Here is an 18,165-nt window from a genome sequence, read left to right as displayed (position 1 = left end):
AATTAATTTTTACACTGAACTGTTCCTTTTAGTATGAAGTCCAACCTACTAATCTCTACTAATCTCTGAGCGAAAGTTGTGCTGGTTTATTATAGATGTGCATCACCTCAACCTGAACAAGCATTCCATTGTGGTCCCATAACACCTATTGCATCAAACGCATAACACTAATAAATTGACCTAGGACAGACAGTGAAAAAAAGGTAAAAAAAAAAAATACACCCCAAAATGAATTTTACAATTTAGTCTTATTATATAGGTAATGGCTAAAATAACTGTAACTAGATTTATAAATAAGCATTAGTTCATAGATGTTTAAAGGCCTAGGTTTCAGTGCAGCACCACAAAATGCTGTATCACTTTGATGGCTTCCCTGGACTTGTTCTCTAGTGGAGTTTATTTCGGCTGCCCAAGGTATTTCAGTCATGCCCTTCTGAACATTACGCTATGCTCGCTCTTCACCAGTAGGAGGGGGTTCCTTAGCAGCTGTTTCCAGCTTCATATGTGCCGTCTATAAATATCAGGAGCCATTGATTGTAACTACAGGCTATGAGTGCCACTGATGACTTTGATAGGATTCTGATCAAACTGCTCATTACAGTCTCTATCTCAGCCGGACTCTTCATTTTCTTTGCTGTTTTTCAGCTGAAAAAGAAAAAGCCCAGTTTTAGCGGTTAGTATTTAGCAAACATTCCTTCATGAGCACAAATCTTGTTTTATATAAATGATCTAACTTGTCTTTTAATGGGATATCTATATATTAATTATGTGATTTTTTTTTTTCCTAATTAACCTTTATTTTAATAGTCTGTTTTGCTCAGATATTACATTTTAATTTGTTTATAGTTATCTTTAACAAACCTTATATTAATAACGTTTTACCCTATTTTGTTAATATCAAACCTAATATCTATGGTATTTGCTAACACGCAGTTCTATTTAACAAAGCTTCGGTAAGATAAAATCTTATAAATGTTCAGTGTACCATTTTACATAGTCTGTGCTTATGCAGATATATACAACTATACACATATATGTTTTTATTCACTTTTTCTAAACTTTATAATGTGTAGAATGGTGCTTTGGTACTTACTTTTTCTGCTATGCATTCAATGTGCTGTAGGACCAATACAAATGCATTGTATATGCAGTTTTGAGTACAGGTGCCGCAGCTGCGCACTACATTACCAACAGGCTGATTAATTCTGGTCTGTTAATGCCTGTACTGATCACACTGCCTGTTACAAATGTCACCTCATCTATATTTTCTAATTTCAGCCAGAGGCCTCTAGTGGCGAGTGTTCTGAAAATTGTAAAATCTTTCAGTTTACCAAGCCGTGAGTTGTGAATGAAACTGCATTCAGACATGGAAACGCTTTAACTTAAACCCCCTTTTCAACATGAGTTCAGTAGATAGACCTTGTTCTAGGCATACTTTTTGCCCGTTGTTTTAATTATAAAAAAAAATCTACATTTTTTTTTTTTAGTTAAATAGGGCAAACGGGGAAAATTAAGCTGCTTCATGTTTGGTAGTAGTGTGGTAGGTAATTTAAACTGGCAGTGCACTAGTGCTGTGCAAGTCGACAAAATGTCGACCCACCCCGACCCAGCAAAGCGACTGTATTTATAGACCCGCGCCAACCCGTTCCATCTCTGAAATCACAAAGGCTGTTTGGCAGACTGGGATACACCTATTAATATAGCCTGCCTGGGCTAGAAGCTGGTCAGTGAAAGGTTGCAGCGAGGAGGGTATAAGTGAGCTCTCGGCCTGAACCTGCAAGCAGTGTGCGAAGGTTAGCCCAAACCCACCTGACCCACAGGTTTTGGGCTGGCCTGCATGCCTAGGTGGATGGTGATTTTTTTTGTTTGGGGAGGCTAAAAATGGTGCGCATCTATAGGCAATGACAGTTACCCCACTCATACAGACAAGCATTTTTATATGCGTTTTCCTGCGCTGGATCTTGCGTGTGTTTCAGTGCAGGGGAACACAAAAAGAAACACAGGCCTGTATTTCCTATATGACTGTAGTCACTGTGGCACAGGCAAGCGTGGAATGCAGGTGGAATGCAACTTGCTGTGTTAGGAGCTTCCCTGTGCCACACAGAGTACAGCCTAATAGGATATATAGGCCTGCATTTCTTCCTGTGCTGAAACACATGAAAGATCCAGCACAGGGAAACGCAGGGAAAAACACTGTAAGAGCCATGAACAATTTTTTTTAAATTTTGACAACTTCAAAATACTGAAGTAAAAATGCAGTTTGGAGCAGTTAGGGTAACAGAAAAAAAACATTAATTTTTTGGTGGCATTGGTCCTTTACAGCTGAATTTTTTTTTTAACTCTGTTCAGTTCCATAACGCTGTCTCGCTAAGAACACTTAATATGAGTTCATATTTCTAGCACCCCAATCCTTTATCACTCCCTATCATTTCCTAGAAAGATTAATCATAAAAAAAAACTATTCATCTTCAGACAGGGGCGTTTCTGGGGTCTATGCTGCCCTGAAGCAGCCTTTCAGGTGCCGCCTCCCTCGCAGAGGTGTGAAGAGGGGGCCACATTGCTAGTACAGAGTCGAAAATGCGATTTAAAATTAGAATTTTAGCTCTTAAAGCTACCAGGAGTGGCTTTTTGCCGCCCATAGTAACTTGCAGGCTTATGGCAGCAGCGCCCTGTCTTCAGAATATCCAGCTATTGCTGATCTGCAACTGCTTTCAGTCTCTTACTGCCATTGGCATTGGTCTGATATCTAGTGGGTTAATATAGTTAATATCACAAGCATCAGGGATGTGTATCAATTGACTTCTTATTGCCAGTGGAAAGAAACTGATTTTTCCTGTGATAGTTGCTTTCAGCTGCCATAGACCTCAGTTCCACTAACTGTGACAGGGACAATCAACCATAATTAAGGCAGGCAATTTCATAGCTGGTATCAAAATGCAAAAAAGAGGATTGGTGGGGAAATGTAAATGTAGTCACTGAAAAAGTAAAAACGGCTCTCAAGCTGCCCGCGCAGCTTGCTGGCCGGGACATGGGTATATAGGTTAAGTGACTTGTCCAAGGTCACAAGGTGCACCTAGGGTGGAATCGAACCCAAGTCGCAGCGGGTCACCCCACTGAAGGCCGATTCCCTAACCACTAGGCTATCTGAGTCCTCCCACTTGTAGGAGGATCTTTTCGTTCTGTTGTCTTAGATATGACAGTTGGTGCGTCCCAACTGTGTGAAGGAAACATGCAGGGTTAAAGCCGGCTGCTTGCACCAAGACCTGTATGAGTAGGGGGACTGTTACATAAGTAGAGAGAATGAATCTGGAAACTGTGCCGCACTATTCATAACATAAAAATAGGCACAACATCGATTTGAAAAGTGTTTGACCTGAAAGCAGGTGCTTGTATGGCTATTCCAGCTGGACCCAATAAAGCCCTATGTGGGTTATATGAGAGACTTTCCATACAAGGCTGGCTGGCCACTCTTATATCATGTATGTTTTCTGCTTTATAAATGTGTATATTGACAGACATATTGGTAGATAGTTTAGAAGCAGGATGGGCAAACGGGAACAGAGCTGCCAATCAGTGGGAAGTGCCAGAACATAAGAGACTTTTATCAGGGCTGCCATCAGAAACTTTGGGGCCCCATACAAGTGATTTATATGGGTCCCCCCATGAACACAAGGATGGCACTGGGCAGTGAGTGTGGCAGTGAGTGACACATGGGGAATGGCATATGGGTGAAAAGCCTGTTATGACCGGCATGAGGGATATATGGGGACAGGAGAGAGGGTGGGGTTAATAAATGAAAATAATGAAGAAGGCAGTAACTGACACATAGTGGTTGGATGAGAGTGACATATAGGGAGAGGAGGTGGCACATGAAACACATGAAAGATCCAGCACAGGGAAACGCAGGGAAAACACTTGTCTGTAAGAGCCATGAACAATTTTCTTTTCAAATTCTGTCACACACACATACGTTGACAACTTTAAAATACTGAAGTAAAAATGCAGTTTGGAGCAGAGAAAAAAACATTCATATTTTAGTGCCATTGGTCCTTTAAGGCTGATTTTTTTTTTTTTAACTCTATTCAGTTCCATAACGCTGTCTCTCTAAGAACACTTAATATGAGATTAATTCTAAACCAACAGCTGCCTTACAATCAACTCTCAGCATTAATTTTTCAGTTCTACAGATTGTCTCTTGCATTTTTCTGTCAACTCCCAGCCAGTCCAGCCATTATCAGCTTAATATCTCCAGTCCAAAACTTACCAACTCCAGCTGAACATTTCTCCCATAAGCCTTAACAGAATTCATATTTCTAGCACCCCAATCCTTTATTACTCTCTATCATTTCCTAGAAAGATTAATCTAGATAGCCCCAAAAGAATCAGCTATGTAAAACTTTGCCAGCACTCCTACAGTCCCGATATAGGAAAAGACTATAAAAATAAATGATATATAAAGGAATATATGTGTGCTTATCTTACTAATAAGGTAAAGCAGCACCTTCTCCAGCTCTCTGTATTGCTTTCCCTCAGTAATTTCAGCTCCGTGTAGCTACTCCCCCTACTGGGCGGGCTAATGTTACACTGGGAAGGAAGGCAGGGAAGAGTAGCAGGCTATGAGCAGAAACTAACAAGTTCAGGTAAATTTACAAAGGACTTAGGTTTGGGGAGGCTTAGCCTCCCTAATCCTTCATTAAAATCCGCCTATGCCTGCACGTCACTACAGTAATAATCTAATTATCTACATCGCAAAAGCCAAATATGTTGTAAATTCAGTTTCCCTGTTTACCCTATTTAGCTAAAAGGAACAATAATACCAAAAAATTGAAGTATATAAAAGTAATTCAAATATAATTATGTTGGGTTGAAAAACCCAACAGACTGTTCTTCGACTTCAGCTTATTCTTCCGCTTTTTCTTCTTCTTCTTCTTCTTAGCGCCCCCCATTTTCTAAACGCTACTCCTCCTACAGTTTTAGGGGTACAACACCCAAACTCTCCACACTTCTTCGCCCTATAGCGGAGCAGGTTGCTTGTGCTTTTCTAAGTGATCCCGCCCCCCGTCTTTTTGTGGCACCGCTCCGAACCCCCCAATTTTTCAATTGACTTTGACAGGGAAGATTTTCAAACTGCTGCCACACTTCCAGCTTTGAAGCTACACCCCAAACTTGAATAACATAATAATAGGGTCACCCTGAATGAAACAGCGACATTAGTTGGTTGACCACAAAGTGGGAGGGGCCAAAACCAGCCAATCAAATTTCACCCATTGACTTTTATGGGGAAATTAAAACTGCTGCCAATCTTACAGCTTTGAGGCTACACTCCCCAAACTTGAATCACATAGTCATGGGGTCAGCCTGAATGAAAATATGATTGTTGGATGCCCAAAAGTGGGTGGAGCTGCGAACAGCCAATCAGATCTTACCTATTGACTTGGCAGACATTCAACCTGCTGCCATTTTAATAGTAACACCGGGGCCCCTAAACTTTGCAGGGTTAGGCACCAGGTAACTGTGGCTTAAGGTTAGAAAAAGTGGGCGGAGCCTTCAACAGCCAATCAGATTTTACCTATTGACTTTCAATGGGGAAAATCAACCTGCTGCCATTCTCACAGTACTAACACCAGGGTCCCCTAACTTTTCACAGTTGGTCACTAAGGGACTGCTGTTTTAGTTTTGAAAAGTGGGCGGAACCATCAATAGCCAATCAGATTTCACCTATTGAATTTTATTGGTTTGATGCCAGGGTTCCCAAACTTTGCACAGTCAGTCACTGGGTGACTACGTTAGAAAAAGTGGGCAGGGCCGTCAAAAGCCAATCACATTTCTTTCATTGTTTTCAGTGGGGAAATTTTTAACTGCTGCCATGTAAACCCCACACACAAAAATCAGTGAACAGCCTCTTTGAAATCTTTCAATACCTGCCACTCTGATTGTCCAGAGGTTAATAGTAAGGCTGCAACATTTAGATTTCCTTCTCCTCCTGTAACCCACTCGGCCCCCTCCCTCAGGAATTTGCTTTGACTTCTGACTTGTGGGCATGCTCAGTTGTTCTAAGCTCAGATTACTAAACACGCCCCCCCAGTCTAGCAGCCAGTGAAGAGATGGCATTGCTGGTTCCCATAGAAACTCAGCTCTAGCTGTCTGCTTCAGTTTTTTTTCTCCTGAGCTCAGCTTTACCATTACAGTGCTCAAACAAAGCAGAACTTTTATCAAAGACAGTTCAGCCTGTGTCAGCCTGTATTCTTGATGAAATGTATGCTGAATAAGGGTGTGTGTGTATGCTGTTTGCAGATTTAAATGTAACTGATTATGTATCAGAGGAAAAATGGCGACCGATTGAAAGCTGCTATTTGCTTTAGGAAAACATGATGGTGCTGGCAAGCGGAAAGGATATATGCAGTACAAATGATGCCTTTTGGGTGGGGGAGACATGCCTAACTGATATACATTGTAGGAAAATGTAGTCTTTACATGTCCTTTAAACTGCTGCCATTCTTTAAATATTAATACCAAGGTCCCCAAACTTTGCAGAGCTAGTCACCAGGTAACTGCGGTTCAGCCTCCAACAGCCAATCAGATTTTACCTATTGAATTTTATTGGTTTGATGCCAGAGTTCCCAAACTTTGCAACGTCTGGTACTAGGTGACTATGTACTCAAGGTTAGCAAAAGTGGCCTGGGCTGGCAACAGCCAATCAGATTTTACCTATTGACTTTCAATGGTAAAATTCAACCTGCTGCCATTCTCACAGTATTAACACCAGGGTCAGTAGAGGACTGCATTTTTAGGTTTTAAAAAGTGGGTGGAGCCACCAACAGCCAATCAGACTTCACCTATTGAATTTCTTTGGTTTAAATTTAATGCTACCTTTCTCACACTATTTATGTCAGGGTTCCCAAACTTTGCACAGTCAGTCACTGGCTGACTGTGTATTCAGGGTTAGAACAAGTGGGTGGAGCCACCAACAGCCAATCCATTTCCACCTATTAAATTTAATTGGTTTATATTTAAGCTAATGCCATTATTTAAGTATTAATTCCAGGGTTGTTAAACTTTCCAAAGTTAGTCACTGGGTATTTGTCGTTCAAAGTTAGAAAAAAAGTGGACGGAGCCACCAACAGCCAATCACATATACTTTCAATGGTGAAGTGTAAAATGTTGTCAGTCTCACAATTTTTATGCCCCAAACTTTGCAAAGTTGGTCACTGGGGGACTGCAGTTCAAAAATAGGAAAAGTGGGTTGAGCCACTAACAGCCAATCAGATTATATCCATTGAATTTTATTGGTTTAAATTTAAAATGCTGTAATTCTCACACTATTTATGTCAGGGTGCCCACTGTCTGTCACTGAGTCAAGGTTAGAAAAAGTGGGCACACTCAACAGCCACCAATCTCAGTTTACCTATTGACTTTTATTGGTTTAAATTTAAACTACTGCCGTTCTTTAACTATTAATCCTAGGGTCCCTAAACTTTGCAGACATTTAGTCACTGGGTAACTGCAGTTCCAGGTTAGAAAAAGTAGGTGGAGTCACCAAACGCCAATCAGATGTCACTCATTGACTTTCAGTGGGGAAATTTAAGTTGCTGTCATTCAGACACTATTAAAACCAGGGTCCCCAAACTTTGCATAGTGGTTTTTACTATATAACTGTGGTCCAAGGTTAGAAAAAGTGGGCAGAGCCAACAACAGATCAGATTTCATTCAGTGACTTCACGTTTTTCAACCCAACATGAAGTTTGTTCTCAAACTTCCCTTTCTAGTTTAGTGTTGTCCTGTGCTGGTAAAAGTTGTGTGTTTTTATATCTACTATATCTACTATATCATTAACGCTGCATGGGGGTAAATATTTAAACTAAAATAGGGCTAAATGGCACAGGTTACATAGCAGATAACAGATTAGCTCTGCAAAACACCACTGTATTCTACAGGGCTTAACCGTTACCTACTATGTACCTGTGCCTTTTTTCAGCTTGAAAGGCTGCCCCTTTGGCTACAACACAGCTTATAACTACAGTAGTCTTTCCGAATCAAACACACCAGTTTTACAAGTGAAGGGCAACAGTACATTATATTTTAATTGCTTTAAATCACTTTAGTGTTACTGTTCCTTTCAGAAATAACAGAAAACATAGATTTTCTTTTCTGTTATTAAAACAACAGTCATAACGTATGTTTATTGCACTCATGTTAAATAAGGAGGGTATATTGCCCCTTTAAGAAAAAGTAAAACTTGTGTACTAAACCTGTACTTGGGTTGGTATTCTGCTCATTGAAGTGTTTGGGTTTCAGAAACCTCTGACCCCATTGCTCACTGTGTGGCCAGCTTAGTGACTTCTCATGGAATGTAAAAACCAGAAATACAATGGCTGAGTCACTTGGGTCATTGCCAGCTGCAGTTGTTGCAGACAGTGACACTAGTGACACTATCCAGTTACAGGGAGAACACTTGCGGGTATATTTATCATGCTGTGTAAAAAGCAGTCAAGCACTATCGGTGATGTTGCCCAGGGCAACCAATCAGCAATTAGATTTCAACAGTTAGAAAACCAAAGCAAAGCATCTGATTGGCTGCTATGAGCAACATCACCAGTAATGTTTTACTCCACTTGGTAAATATAGCCTGGGGTATATTTATCATGCTGTGTAAAAAGTGGAGTGAAACATTACCGGTGATGTTGCCCAGGGCAACCAATCGGCAATTTGATTCAACAGTTAAAAACCAAAGCAAAGCATCTGATTGGCTGCTATGAGCAACATCACTTGAAATGTTTTGCTCTACTTTTTCACAGCATAATAAATATACCTCCATGTAGTACTGATCTCTTTATGGGGAGCAAGTTAGAGGATGCTTAACTGTAGGATATGATCATCATAGGATTCCCGATCTAGAAATAGTGATTCCCAACTAGTGCATGCTAGCATATGGAACACTGGTACATTGAATAGTGCTGAAAGGGACTATGCTGATATTACAAAGATGGTATTTGCAATAGATCACGTAAGCATCAGCATACAGAGTATGTGTTTATAAGATTTATAAAAATAGCTGTCTGTGTTGTAGTAATAGTTTCCTAGGATAAGTATGGCCTCTGTTTAAAATCCCCTAAAAAGACTTGAAACAGCCCCAAGAATAGCATACATTTTGCGAAGCGGGGCTTCATGCTAGACTAGGAAGTTGCTAAAATGAGCTGCTTATGCTGAAGAAACCAAGACTAAATGTTATTCTGGGCATGATTTAGAGTAATTGTAGAGATAAAAAGGCTTACTTATTCTTTAACATTTTCCCTTACTTATTACAAAAACTGTCAGTTGCATAAATCTATTGTATATATTGTAATGCTATGATAAACTGGGGCTACCCAGGGCTCCCAAAACCAGCCGCTTTACCGTTAATTTTCCTGGATGAAACTTTCGTTCTCGGGTGTGAGCCCTTGCATATATTAGAGGCCATAATGTAGTGCAACTATATCTCTCTGGTTGAGATCACAATAAGGGTGCCAGTGGTTCTTGAACTTAAACAGAACAGCTTTTTTCAACTTAATGCACATAGGAGTACTTAATCATCAGTAAAGCAGGGCATAGACATATACATAGCACAGCTGTTATGGATTTAATCACAATAGTCTTCACACAATAATCTGCCCCTCAGAGTCAATCAATGCAGAACGGATTTGTTCAATAACAGTGGGTTACCCCCATCGCCAAATGGCCGATCGCCAATTCAGTCTCAGAGATTCCCGCTCAGTTTTCCAAATTGGGGAAACTGGGCAGGCAGTTTGGACAGGTGGAAATCCTAAGGCTAACTCTTTGTCCCTAGGTCTGTACCTCTTCTCTGGGCAGTAGTGTATCCCATATCCTAATCTCACTAAATCTTCTTGTTTCTTGTTGGAGCTTTAGGCTGCTCATCTAGCTCAGCCCCAAACTATTCTAGTGTGATCTATAAAAGACTGACAAGGTCTATACCTTGCCTAGGTTCCGCATCTTCCCAACCTGTCTTCTCAGGTGGGATTCCTCTCAAAATGGACATAAAGTACATGACTGCTCCAACTTCTATACTTTTACATAATGTCACCTAGTGGACAAACTATAGAACTACAATAGGTCATACTCTGACCTAGAAAAGGGGACTTCCCTTCTAGATGGAGGACCCCCTTAGCTGTCAATCATTTTACTAGTCCCCTACAATATACTTTTAAGTACATTTTTTTTAATTCTGTAAGTTATGTAGTGGCTGGCACTTGCAGAGCAGCTGCTTTCTGTTGAATGGCTGTGGATTATCTTTTGATTAGCAGAGAGAACTTCTATATATTTAAAAAAATAACTTTGATAAACCTCTTCTGCATCAGATTACATTTACGGAAGAAAAAGAGCTAGCAATCTAATAAAATTGCTGCATCATATTTCTTATAGTATACTATGCATTGTATGTGTTTTTTGTTACTGTGTTATTAAACTAACTACAAAATATTTATAACCAACATAACATCTGCCAGTGTAACAGAGCTGCAAGCAGAATAATGTGAATACTTTCTTTCCTTTTGTTATACAGGCTGGCTGTTAATTCATGTGTACCTGATGTGCCTACTAAACATTCTGCCTGCATTAGGCTACAAAGCAACAGCCTTTATCCCTAGTTTAGCTTCCCATAATGTGTCCATCTGTTTCCCAAACCCTAGCGGCAGCTTCATTCAGAATAGCAACTCCAAAGTGAATATAGCATTTCAAAATGCTTACATGTGGCTTTTCATTATTATGGATATATTCTTGGTAACTTGCTGTTACAGCTTCATGCAAAACAAAACCACCCATTAATGATTCTAAACAAATTTATATTTTTTATTGAATTTTACAGAATAGTATGTGCCCTGCTTAGTATTATCTTACAATACTTTGCTCCATTAATTTACTAGAATTAGCTAAAGATTTCTTTCCTGTCTTATTTTCCTGCTGAGTAGTATTGATTTACACGGTGGGGCTGCCATGCAGCTTAAGGTGTCTGTATTAATGTGCTAATGAGCGGATCTTTCCCAGATATGCCTTCCTTGAGGTGGGCAGTATCGCTTTGCCCTCAGGCCATACAGTTGGATCATTATTTCCGTCCTCGATTCAACAGGAAAATCAAACCTACTAAATTGACATCTGGATGATTTTTTTGTCGGAGGGCCCCGTACATGGGCGGATAAGCTGCTGACTTGGTCCATCAGCAGCTTTTATCGGCCTGTGTATGGCCACCTTAGCTCTGCATATGCATTAAGTGAGTATAAGCAGACATAAACATACAGAAAGAGGTGCTATGGAGAGGAAATACAGACGTGCTAGAAAGGAGTAAGGATCAATATGGCTGCACATAATTAAAGCTAAATTGAGAAAAGGATAGCATTTCCAAAGATGTTTGTATTGGTAAATTTGTACAGACATATTCTGAATGTAGGTCATTTGCCAAAGCCCCCTCCCCATATGTATGTCCCTGCTTGTAAGTACACATATTGTATTTTGCTTTTTGTTTGTCACTTAGTCAATGCAGTTAACACAGTATAAATATCAGAGGCATCATACAAATCCATTCTTATCAGCTTGAAAAGGGAACTTTTTCCTTTTCCCTTGAAAAGGGAACTGTTAATTGCCTAATAAAGGTATCACTTTTGTTATGTTTAGTTTCAGAATTGCTGTCCTGTAATATAACAATAACATTGTTTTAGGCTAATGGTACATGAGGAGATTTGTTGTCCGTGGGCATCAAATTTCCCCAAAATGCTTCTCCACCAGCAAAATCACAGATGGGAAAGCATATGTGGCACTTCGTTTTTTGCGGTAGCCCAAATTTAACCACAGGCAACACATCTCCCTGTGTGCAATTAGCCTTAGCTTTACTGAGAAACAACATATTTAGTGTTTAGTTTTCACTTTATTTTTGTTTTGTACTCTATATTTTTAATGACCTATATTGTAAAGCAAGCCTGCCTTATAATCCAGTGGTTTGCTGCTATGTCTATTGATTTGTTTTTTTAGATGTGACATGTGCAATTGCTCTGGGGGTTATTAGAATATGAACCAGTGGTTTGTACATTTAACAATCACATTGCCTTGTCTGTACAGCTATCCATCACATGTATGCCCATATTGTCTCATATCTAGATGTTTGGTGGTTTTTCCTGCACATCTGTCTTGTCCACCATGAAAAGGGGCCCTGGAGTGGTCCAAAATAGTAATAAACATAGAAATAAACATATATCTAAAAAGCATTTTCTTGCCATTCTTTTATATTCTGTGGAAATTCCCAACAATTATGTAATTCTAAGACATGTGGTTTGGTCACTTTTCGCTAGTGTTAAACAGTAAACTGTTTTTTTTTATTTATGTAATGCATGATCATGAAGACTTTGACGAAGTGGAAACAAGGCCTGATCCCATATACAATCAGACTGGTAAGATGTATATGTTGTTTCTTCCATAGGTTATATGTGTGTACTAGAGCAACACTTAGCACTATTTTATCTTGTTACTCGTTGGGTTATCCTTTTAGTAATGTCCATTAGTAATGCAAAACTATCAAAACAGCCATTACTATGTTATTTAATTTAACTTAATGATACTCTATCACTGCTGAGGCGGTGGTGAATTTACTGATTCATATTTGTCATTCATTTAACATTTTCCTTTACCGACCCTTTTGTGAATTACCCCCTTTAGGCAAGGGCATATATTTAGTAACCCACATTAACCAATGAAACTTAGCTTCAAACAAATGACCAGTAAATGCTACCTGTCGGTACAAACTTTACATTTAGCAAATTGGTACATTACAGAGACAAATGTTTAAAAAACACATATTTTTATATTGTTTGCCCTTGAGCTGCTATAAAATTAAATAAAGCATACAGTTTTTTAATGTTTCTTTACATAAGCTAAATGTTTTGCTAATGTTCCTAGTGCACATTATAATACCCATGATACCAGATGGTTTTATTACAGAGATCATCTTTAATCTTTCTGATTATTTTTCCTTTTGACTATTTAGACACACCGATATATAGATATATTTTAGCCCAACCAATGTAACCCAATGTTAATTTCTAAATGGATTCTGCTTTCTGACTTTGAGTGTAGCATGCAGTGAATTGCACAAAACTAAATAAAGTGGAATATGGTATCTCTGCAAAGACTTCAGGCATAGGTTAAAATCAGCTGTCTCAGGGCTCTTTCTCATACAGATAGGAAAACCTGTGTTTCTGTATTAACAGATAGCTAGGCAAACCAACCCCTCCCCCAAATAAAGAAAAAAACAGTTTTTTAAAATACAATATATGTCTGTCGACTGGCTTCTTTCAGCCGAGTACTTGTTGGGTACAAAATTATGCTTATTTCAACAAATATCTATAATGTCTGGCGTGGAATCTCCTTTGGGTGAGGTCTGTTTGTCCTATTGACAGAAATGCCAACCTGCATCTAAAGGACTCCTGAAAATTCCAGGTCAGTTCACATGTATGCATTGATGTGGTCCTCTCCTTAAGGGCCAACACAGATCCCTAATGAAAGCAGATTGAAAGCCCTGGGGGCTAAATAATGGAGTCGACCCTGATTTGGCCAACCACCTGGGTGTCCAAAGTGGGCAATGATCTGTTTGTTTGGCAGTGTCAAAAACTAGCAGATCTTACTGTGTATTTACCGGCCAAGCCGAGTAGTATTGGTGCCCAAACCAATCATGCCCCCCCTTGACTGTGCCCAAAGCATATGCCTCTTCTGTCTACCCCTGGCATGTTGCCATATTCCAAAAAAAAAATTTTTTTTTTACAAAAGTAGAACCCTGCTGTTGTTTTCTGTATTTAAAAGGTAAAACTTGCTTAAATAAAAGTGTTTTTTTTTTTGTTTTGTTTTTTTTACTACTTTCTATGTATTTCTGTTTCTATAATATGTAGCAATATACTGTATATAGGAATATACTTTATAATAAGTATGTATTAATAAGAAAAAAAAAAACATCTTTCACATAAATCTCAATGGCAGTAGGATAAACGACGCAGCAATTGTACTGCATTGTCACAGATATTCTTCCTCTTCCTTTTTTCACTTGTTAGAAAATAAATCTGTTCAGCGTTATTTTCATTCCCACTCATTTGGGCAATAAGCACAAATAAAGCAGCCTTACAAAATACAGTATTAAATGAGGCTGACAATGCATAAAACGGAACCCTCTGTGACATTTTGACTTGTCATTTACTGAGGAGTATTAAGTTCAGGGCAGCGTGACCTACAAAACACGCCTGCTCGTCTGAGCCTGTGTGAGACCTCAAGTATCAAGGAAAGCAGCAGGCAGCTGGTCGGAGGTTTCATGCAGGCTGTTTTGTTTCTCTACAGATAAAACAATGCTGGCCTCAAGATCGAAACATCATGATGCCCAAACTATGGGCACTGGAAAAGCAATTGCTGTACTGACATCCGGAGGCGATGCACAAGGTAAAATTAAAAAAAAAAGGATGTGTATTAAATGTGCGTCAGTGCAGTCTATGGGTATCTCATTGCTTTGAAATTATAAGGGCACAATGCCAGACTTCTGTGTTCTACTTCGACTCATTAACAGTTATGTTGCTATTTTTTTCATGAAGCTTTGGTCCATTTCCTATAGATTTGTCACAATGTAATCCATGGTTCTCCACATTAACAGATTCCTTGCCGGAGCATAGTATTTAACAATGAAATGGATGTATCTCCCTTATCTGGCACTGTCAGTGGTTTTTGGAAACAGAATAAAAAATGTAATAATTCAAAAACGGTTATTTTATTTTTTATTTTTATTACAACTGTGATTTGGTTACAAGGATATGCAGTGATTACGTAACTTCAGCATCTCAAGTCCTTCCCTCATCCCCTATTTTTGAAACTATAAGTTACTGTGACCTAGCTATGATATGTGATTTATAGCATTGGTATTTTATATAAATATCAACACAAGGATAGTTTTATAGCTAGTGCTACAGCTGCTGCCAGTGTATATTAACTTGTACTAGAAAGTACCACTGAATGGAAGTGATAATGAACCAACATGCTTTATTGATTAATGACTAGCAGGAGCAGGTGTATATACCCTTTGTTATGCAGCAAGGACAGAGTACACACAGGCATGAGAAGGACACTATTGCTTTAAAGGCTAAGTTTACTCCCTTTAATAGCCCATTAATTGCATTGGAACATTCATCATGTTTCTACCAGCACCTTGTAAAATTCAGTACCTGTCTTTGCTTAATTCTGTTATTTAACCCCGCAAGTACAGGCCTCATCAAATTAGGAATCCTCAATGCCCTTATTGGAGCATTATTGTAGCTTTCGCTCTCCATACATATATCAAACTTAAATGTCTATCAAATGCCTCAATTCTTGTTCACACACAGATGAAAAAATGTGCTCCTTCCTGTGGGTTAAAGTGATACTGACATTTTCCTATAAAAATACACAGGCACCACATTTTTCCACCAGAAAGTTTCCCCAGTAATGCCCCAGCCTGGTGATTGGGACAGAAAGCCATAGGCGCTTTTCTTTCTGTCACATCCTTCTGTACATCTGTTGAAGGCGCCTGAGCAAAATCTGCATTTAGGGCTGAATCGTCAGGTGGAGGTAGAATCCCTATTGTTTCTGCCTCCATATCTGACAATTCAGCTCTAAACGTCTGTGGATGTACGAACAATCTTTCCTGTGAGCAATGGGAGTAAGGTGAATGGCCACCTCAAGCTGGGGGCAATTTGGGGAAACTTGCAAAAATAATCCCTGTGCAAAATAAAGAAGTTGGTGCAACCTCACAGTACAAGTCTCTGCTACCTTTAACGTTGGCAATTAGTCGCTGTGACTGGATTTTAAAATCGCAGCAACTAAACGCTCTATCTGTCTTCGCCCTAAGTCTTACCAAACTGGAAGGGTTGTGATATGTTCTGTGGCAAGTAATACTTAACCAGTTTATAGACAACCAGCATTAGGCACTATCCCTTAGATGAGCTTAACTTTCGCGATGAGCTGGTTTTCTGCTACTGTGAACTAAACTCCCCACATGCTCGACTTCATGGAGAAGCGTGTATATCTTCCCACATTGTTATAATAATGAAGCAGTCCTTGGGCAATAAAGGCTAGCTGTATATAGACACAGTCCTTTGCTTGGGGCCTAGGTCTCTTGGGCATGGCCAGAGCATGGGTATTTTGGCTATACCTCCTGTCAGTGATGTGACTCAGGGTAACATACAAAAAAAAAAAAAAACAGTACTCTTCTTCAGGGTTTTGTAACCCTGTTTAATGAGGTACCCATGCTGATCATTTTCATTAAATTATTCCAAACCTGTCCTCGTTTCTCTTAGTTATTTTCAGTTACTTTAACACTTCCAGCAAAGGTCCAGTCATGGAGGAACATGGATCCTGCAAAGTTACCGCTGCACTATTTTCTCCAACTGTGCACCTGTTTATTTAGAAAATCAACACTGGAAGAAAGGGTGAAGAATAAAGGACTGTAAATCACTGTCTTGAAACCTTTTCTTGTTTTTACTGTCACTCACTTTAGAACAAGGTTATTAGTTCTTGAAGCTGCAATAAAACTATGACAGCTGAAAGGTTACATTCCATAAAAGGCGAATACAGATCTGTTATTATATTTTCACACTGCAATGTTATTAAACAAATGCATTGGCTGTAATCAAACAAGGAATATCATTAAAAATAAACCATTTTACTTATGCCACCAGGTAGCAGAATAATAATTTAACTTTGTACAAGTTTCATAGTATCCAATATGTCTACCATAACAGGAATGAATGCAGCTGTCAGAGCCGTGGTAAGAGTGGGAATATATACAGGCGCCAAAGTCTACTTTGTCCATGAGGTGGGTATATAAGAACTAACAGACTGCAACATTGGTATTTCCCAAAAAGTGCACTTATTCATGTTAGTTACATACTCTGGCTGGGTTTGCAGGGATACCAGGGATTGGTTGACGGAGGTGACAACATCAAAGAAGCTACATGGGAAAGTGTTTCAATGATGCTGCAGTTGGTAAGTTTAATTTGGCTTCTCTTAGTTTATTACAGCACTTTTTTTAACCCAGTGTCATCCCAGATTTCTTTTTTACCAAGTGAATTTCTACCCTAATGCTCGTAAATGAAGATGCTACACATTTATTATTATTTCTCTCTTTGTTATGAAGAAATGCATAAGAACAGCTGTTAATAGCTGAGGTGTAAAGATGTAGAGGCACTAGTAATATTTTCTAGTAATAGGAATATTATTAGCCTATTCAGCTTTGTAGAGTTGTGTTTACTAATATCTACAGTGACAGTGGCAACTGGTACAGGTATGGGATCTTTTATCTGAAATGTTTAGTACAGGCCCTGCTGAGCTGTACCTATGTGTAACTCACCAAGCAGATATTATGAGCTGGAGGCCCAGACTGGTATTCTGCAGATTCTGGCAAACGCCAGAGGGGCTGCTCTAAGGTGCCATAGAGGGGCGTATGGGTACCTCCCAACAGTCTCTATTTTAACAGCTCAGTCCACAGTGCCAGATTCTTATTGAAAAGTCCCTCATTTCGTTTTGATCTTAGACAGAACGCCAAAAAAAGATACAATGTTTCTCTTAATTAGAACACCTGCACTTAGATACAACTGTAAAAAGCTAAACAGGTCTCTTGGGGGGGAACTGAGACTTGCATCTGAAAGGGCAATTTCACCTTCATTAGCAAAACTGTACCAACACATGAAACAAGACCCCAAAACCCCCAGAAATTTGTTGAAACTTTACATAACCTTCCAAATTTTGTAGTATGGGAGTGGTATTTAGGGGGTATAGTCACAAAAATAGGATTGGTCAAAAAATGTTTATCGCTCTATGTTGGGAGGGATGTTACTTTAATATGCCATAGACCATCACTATTTAATAGGCTGGTGGGGAACTGTATGGGCCTATTTTAAATCCCAGTCATACAAGCTGATAGGAAACCATAAATGAAACATGTTCCCCTTCTTTCTACAGTATCTGAGTTTTACTAAATGTTCTAGTGATTCCTGTTGATTAAGATTTCTTCCTGGGGAGGATTTATCTTCACATTTAATATAACTTTTCAGCCAATTTTAATCTCCTCGTAGCTTTTCTTTTTTAAAATGTGCCTCAACTAGTGGGATCTGTATCCGT

The 18,165-nt window shown here is 39.2% G+C and overlaps 1 protein-coding gene across 1 annotated transcript in view; it reads left to right on the top strand.

Annotated features, from left to right (window-relative positions):
* Positions 1–535: 535 nt before the first annotated feature.
* Positions 536–18,165, top strand: part of pfkm (phosphofructokinase, muscle) — a 36,960-nt gene continuing 19,330 nt past the window's right edge. Inside the window, exons 1-5 of the mRNA XM_002933709.5 lie at positions 536–673; positions 12,384–12,431; positions 14,362–14,460; positions 16,788–16,861; positions 16,954–17,031. Coding sequence (XP_002933755.1) covers positions 550–673; positions 12,384–12,431; positions 14,362–14,460; positions 16,788–16,861; positions 16,954–17,031 — 423 coding nt within the window. The 5' untranslated portion in view covers positions 536–549. The remainder of the gene's footprint in view (positions 674–12,383; positions 12,432–14,361; positions 14,461–16,787; positions 16,862–16,953; positions 17,032–18,165) is intronic.

The sequence above is a fragment of the Xenopus tropicalis genome, chromosome 2, assembly GCF_000004195.4.
Source record: "Xenopus tropicalis strain Nigerian chromosome 2, UCB_Xtro_10.0, whole genome shotgun sequence".
NCBI lineage: Eukaryota > Metazoa > Chordata > Amphibia > Anura > Pipidae > Xenopus > Xenopus tropicalis.
This window is presented reverse-complemented; position numbering and strand designations above follow the sequence as displayed.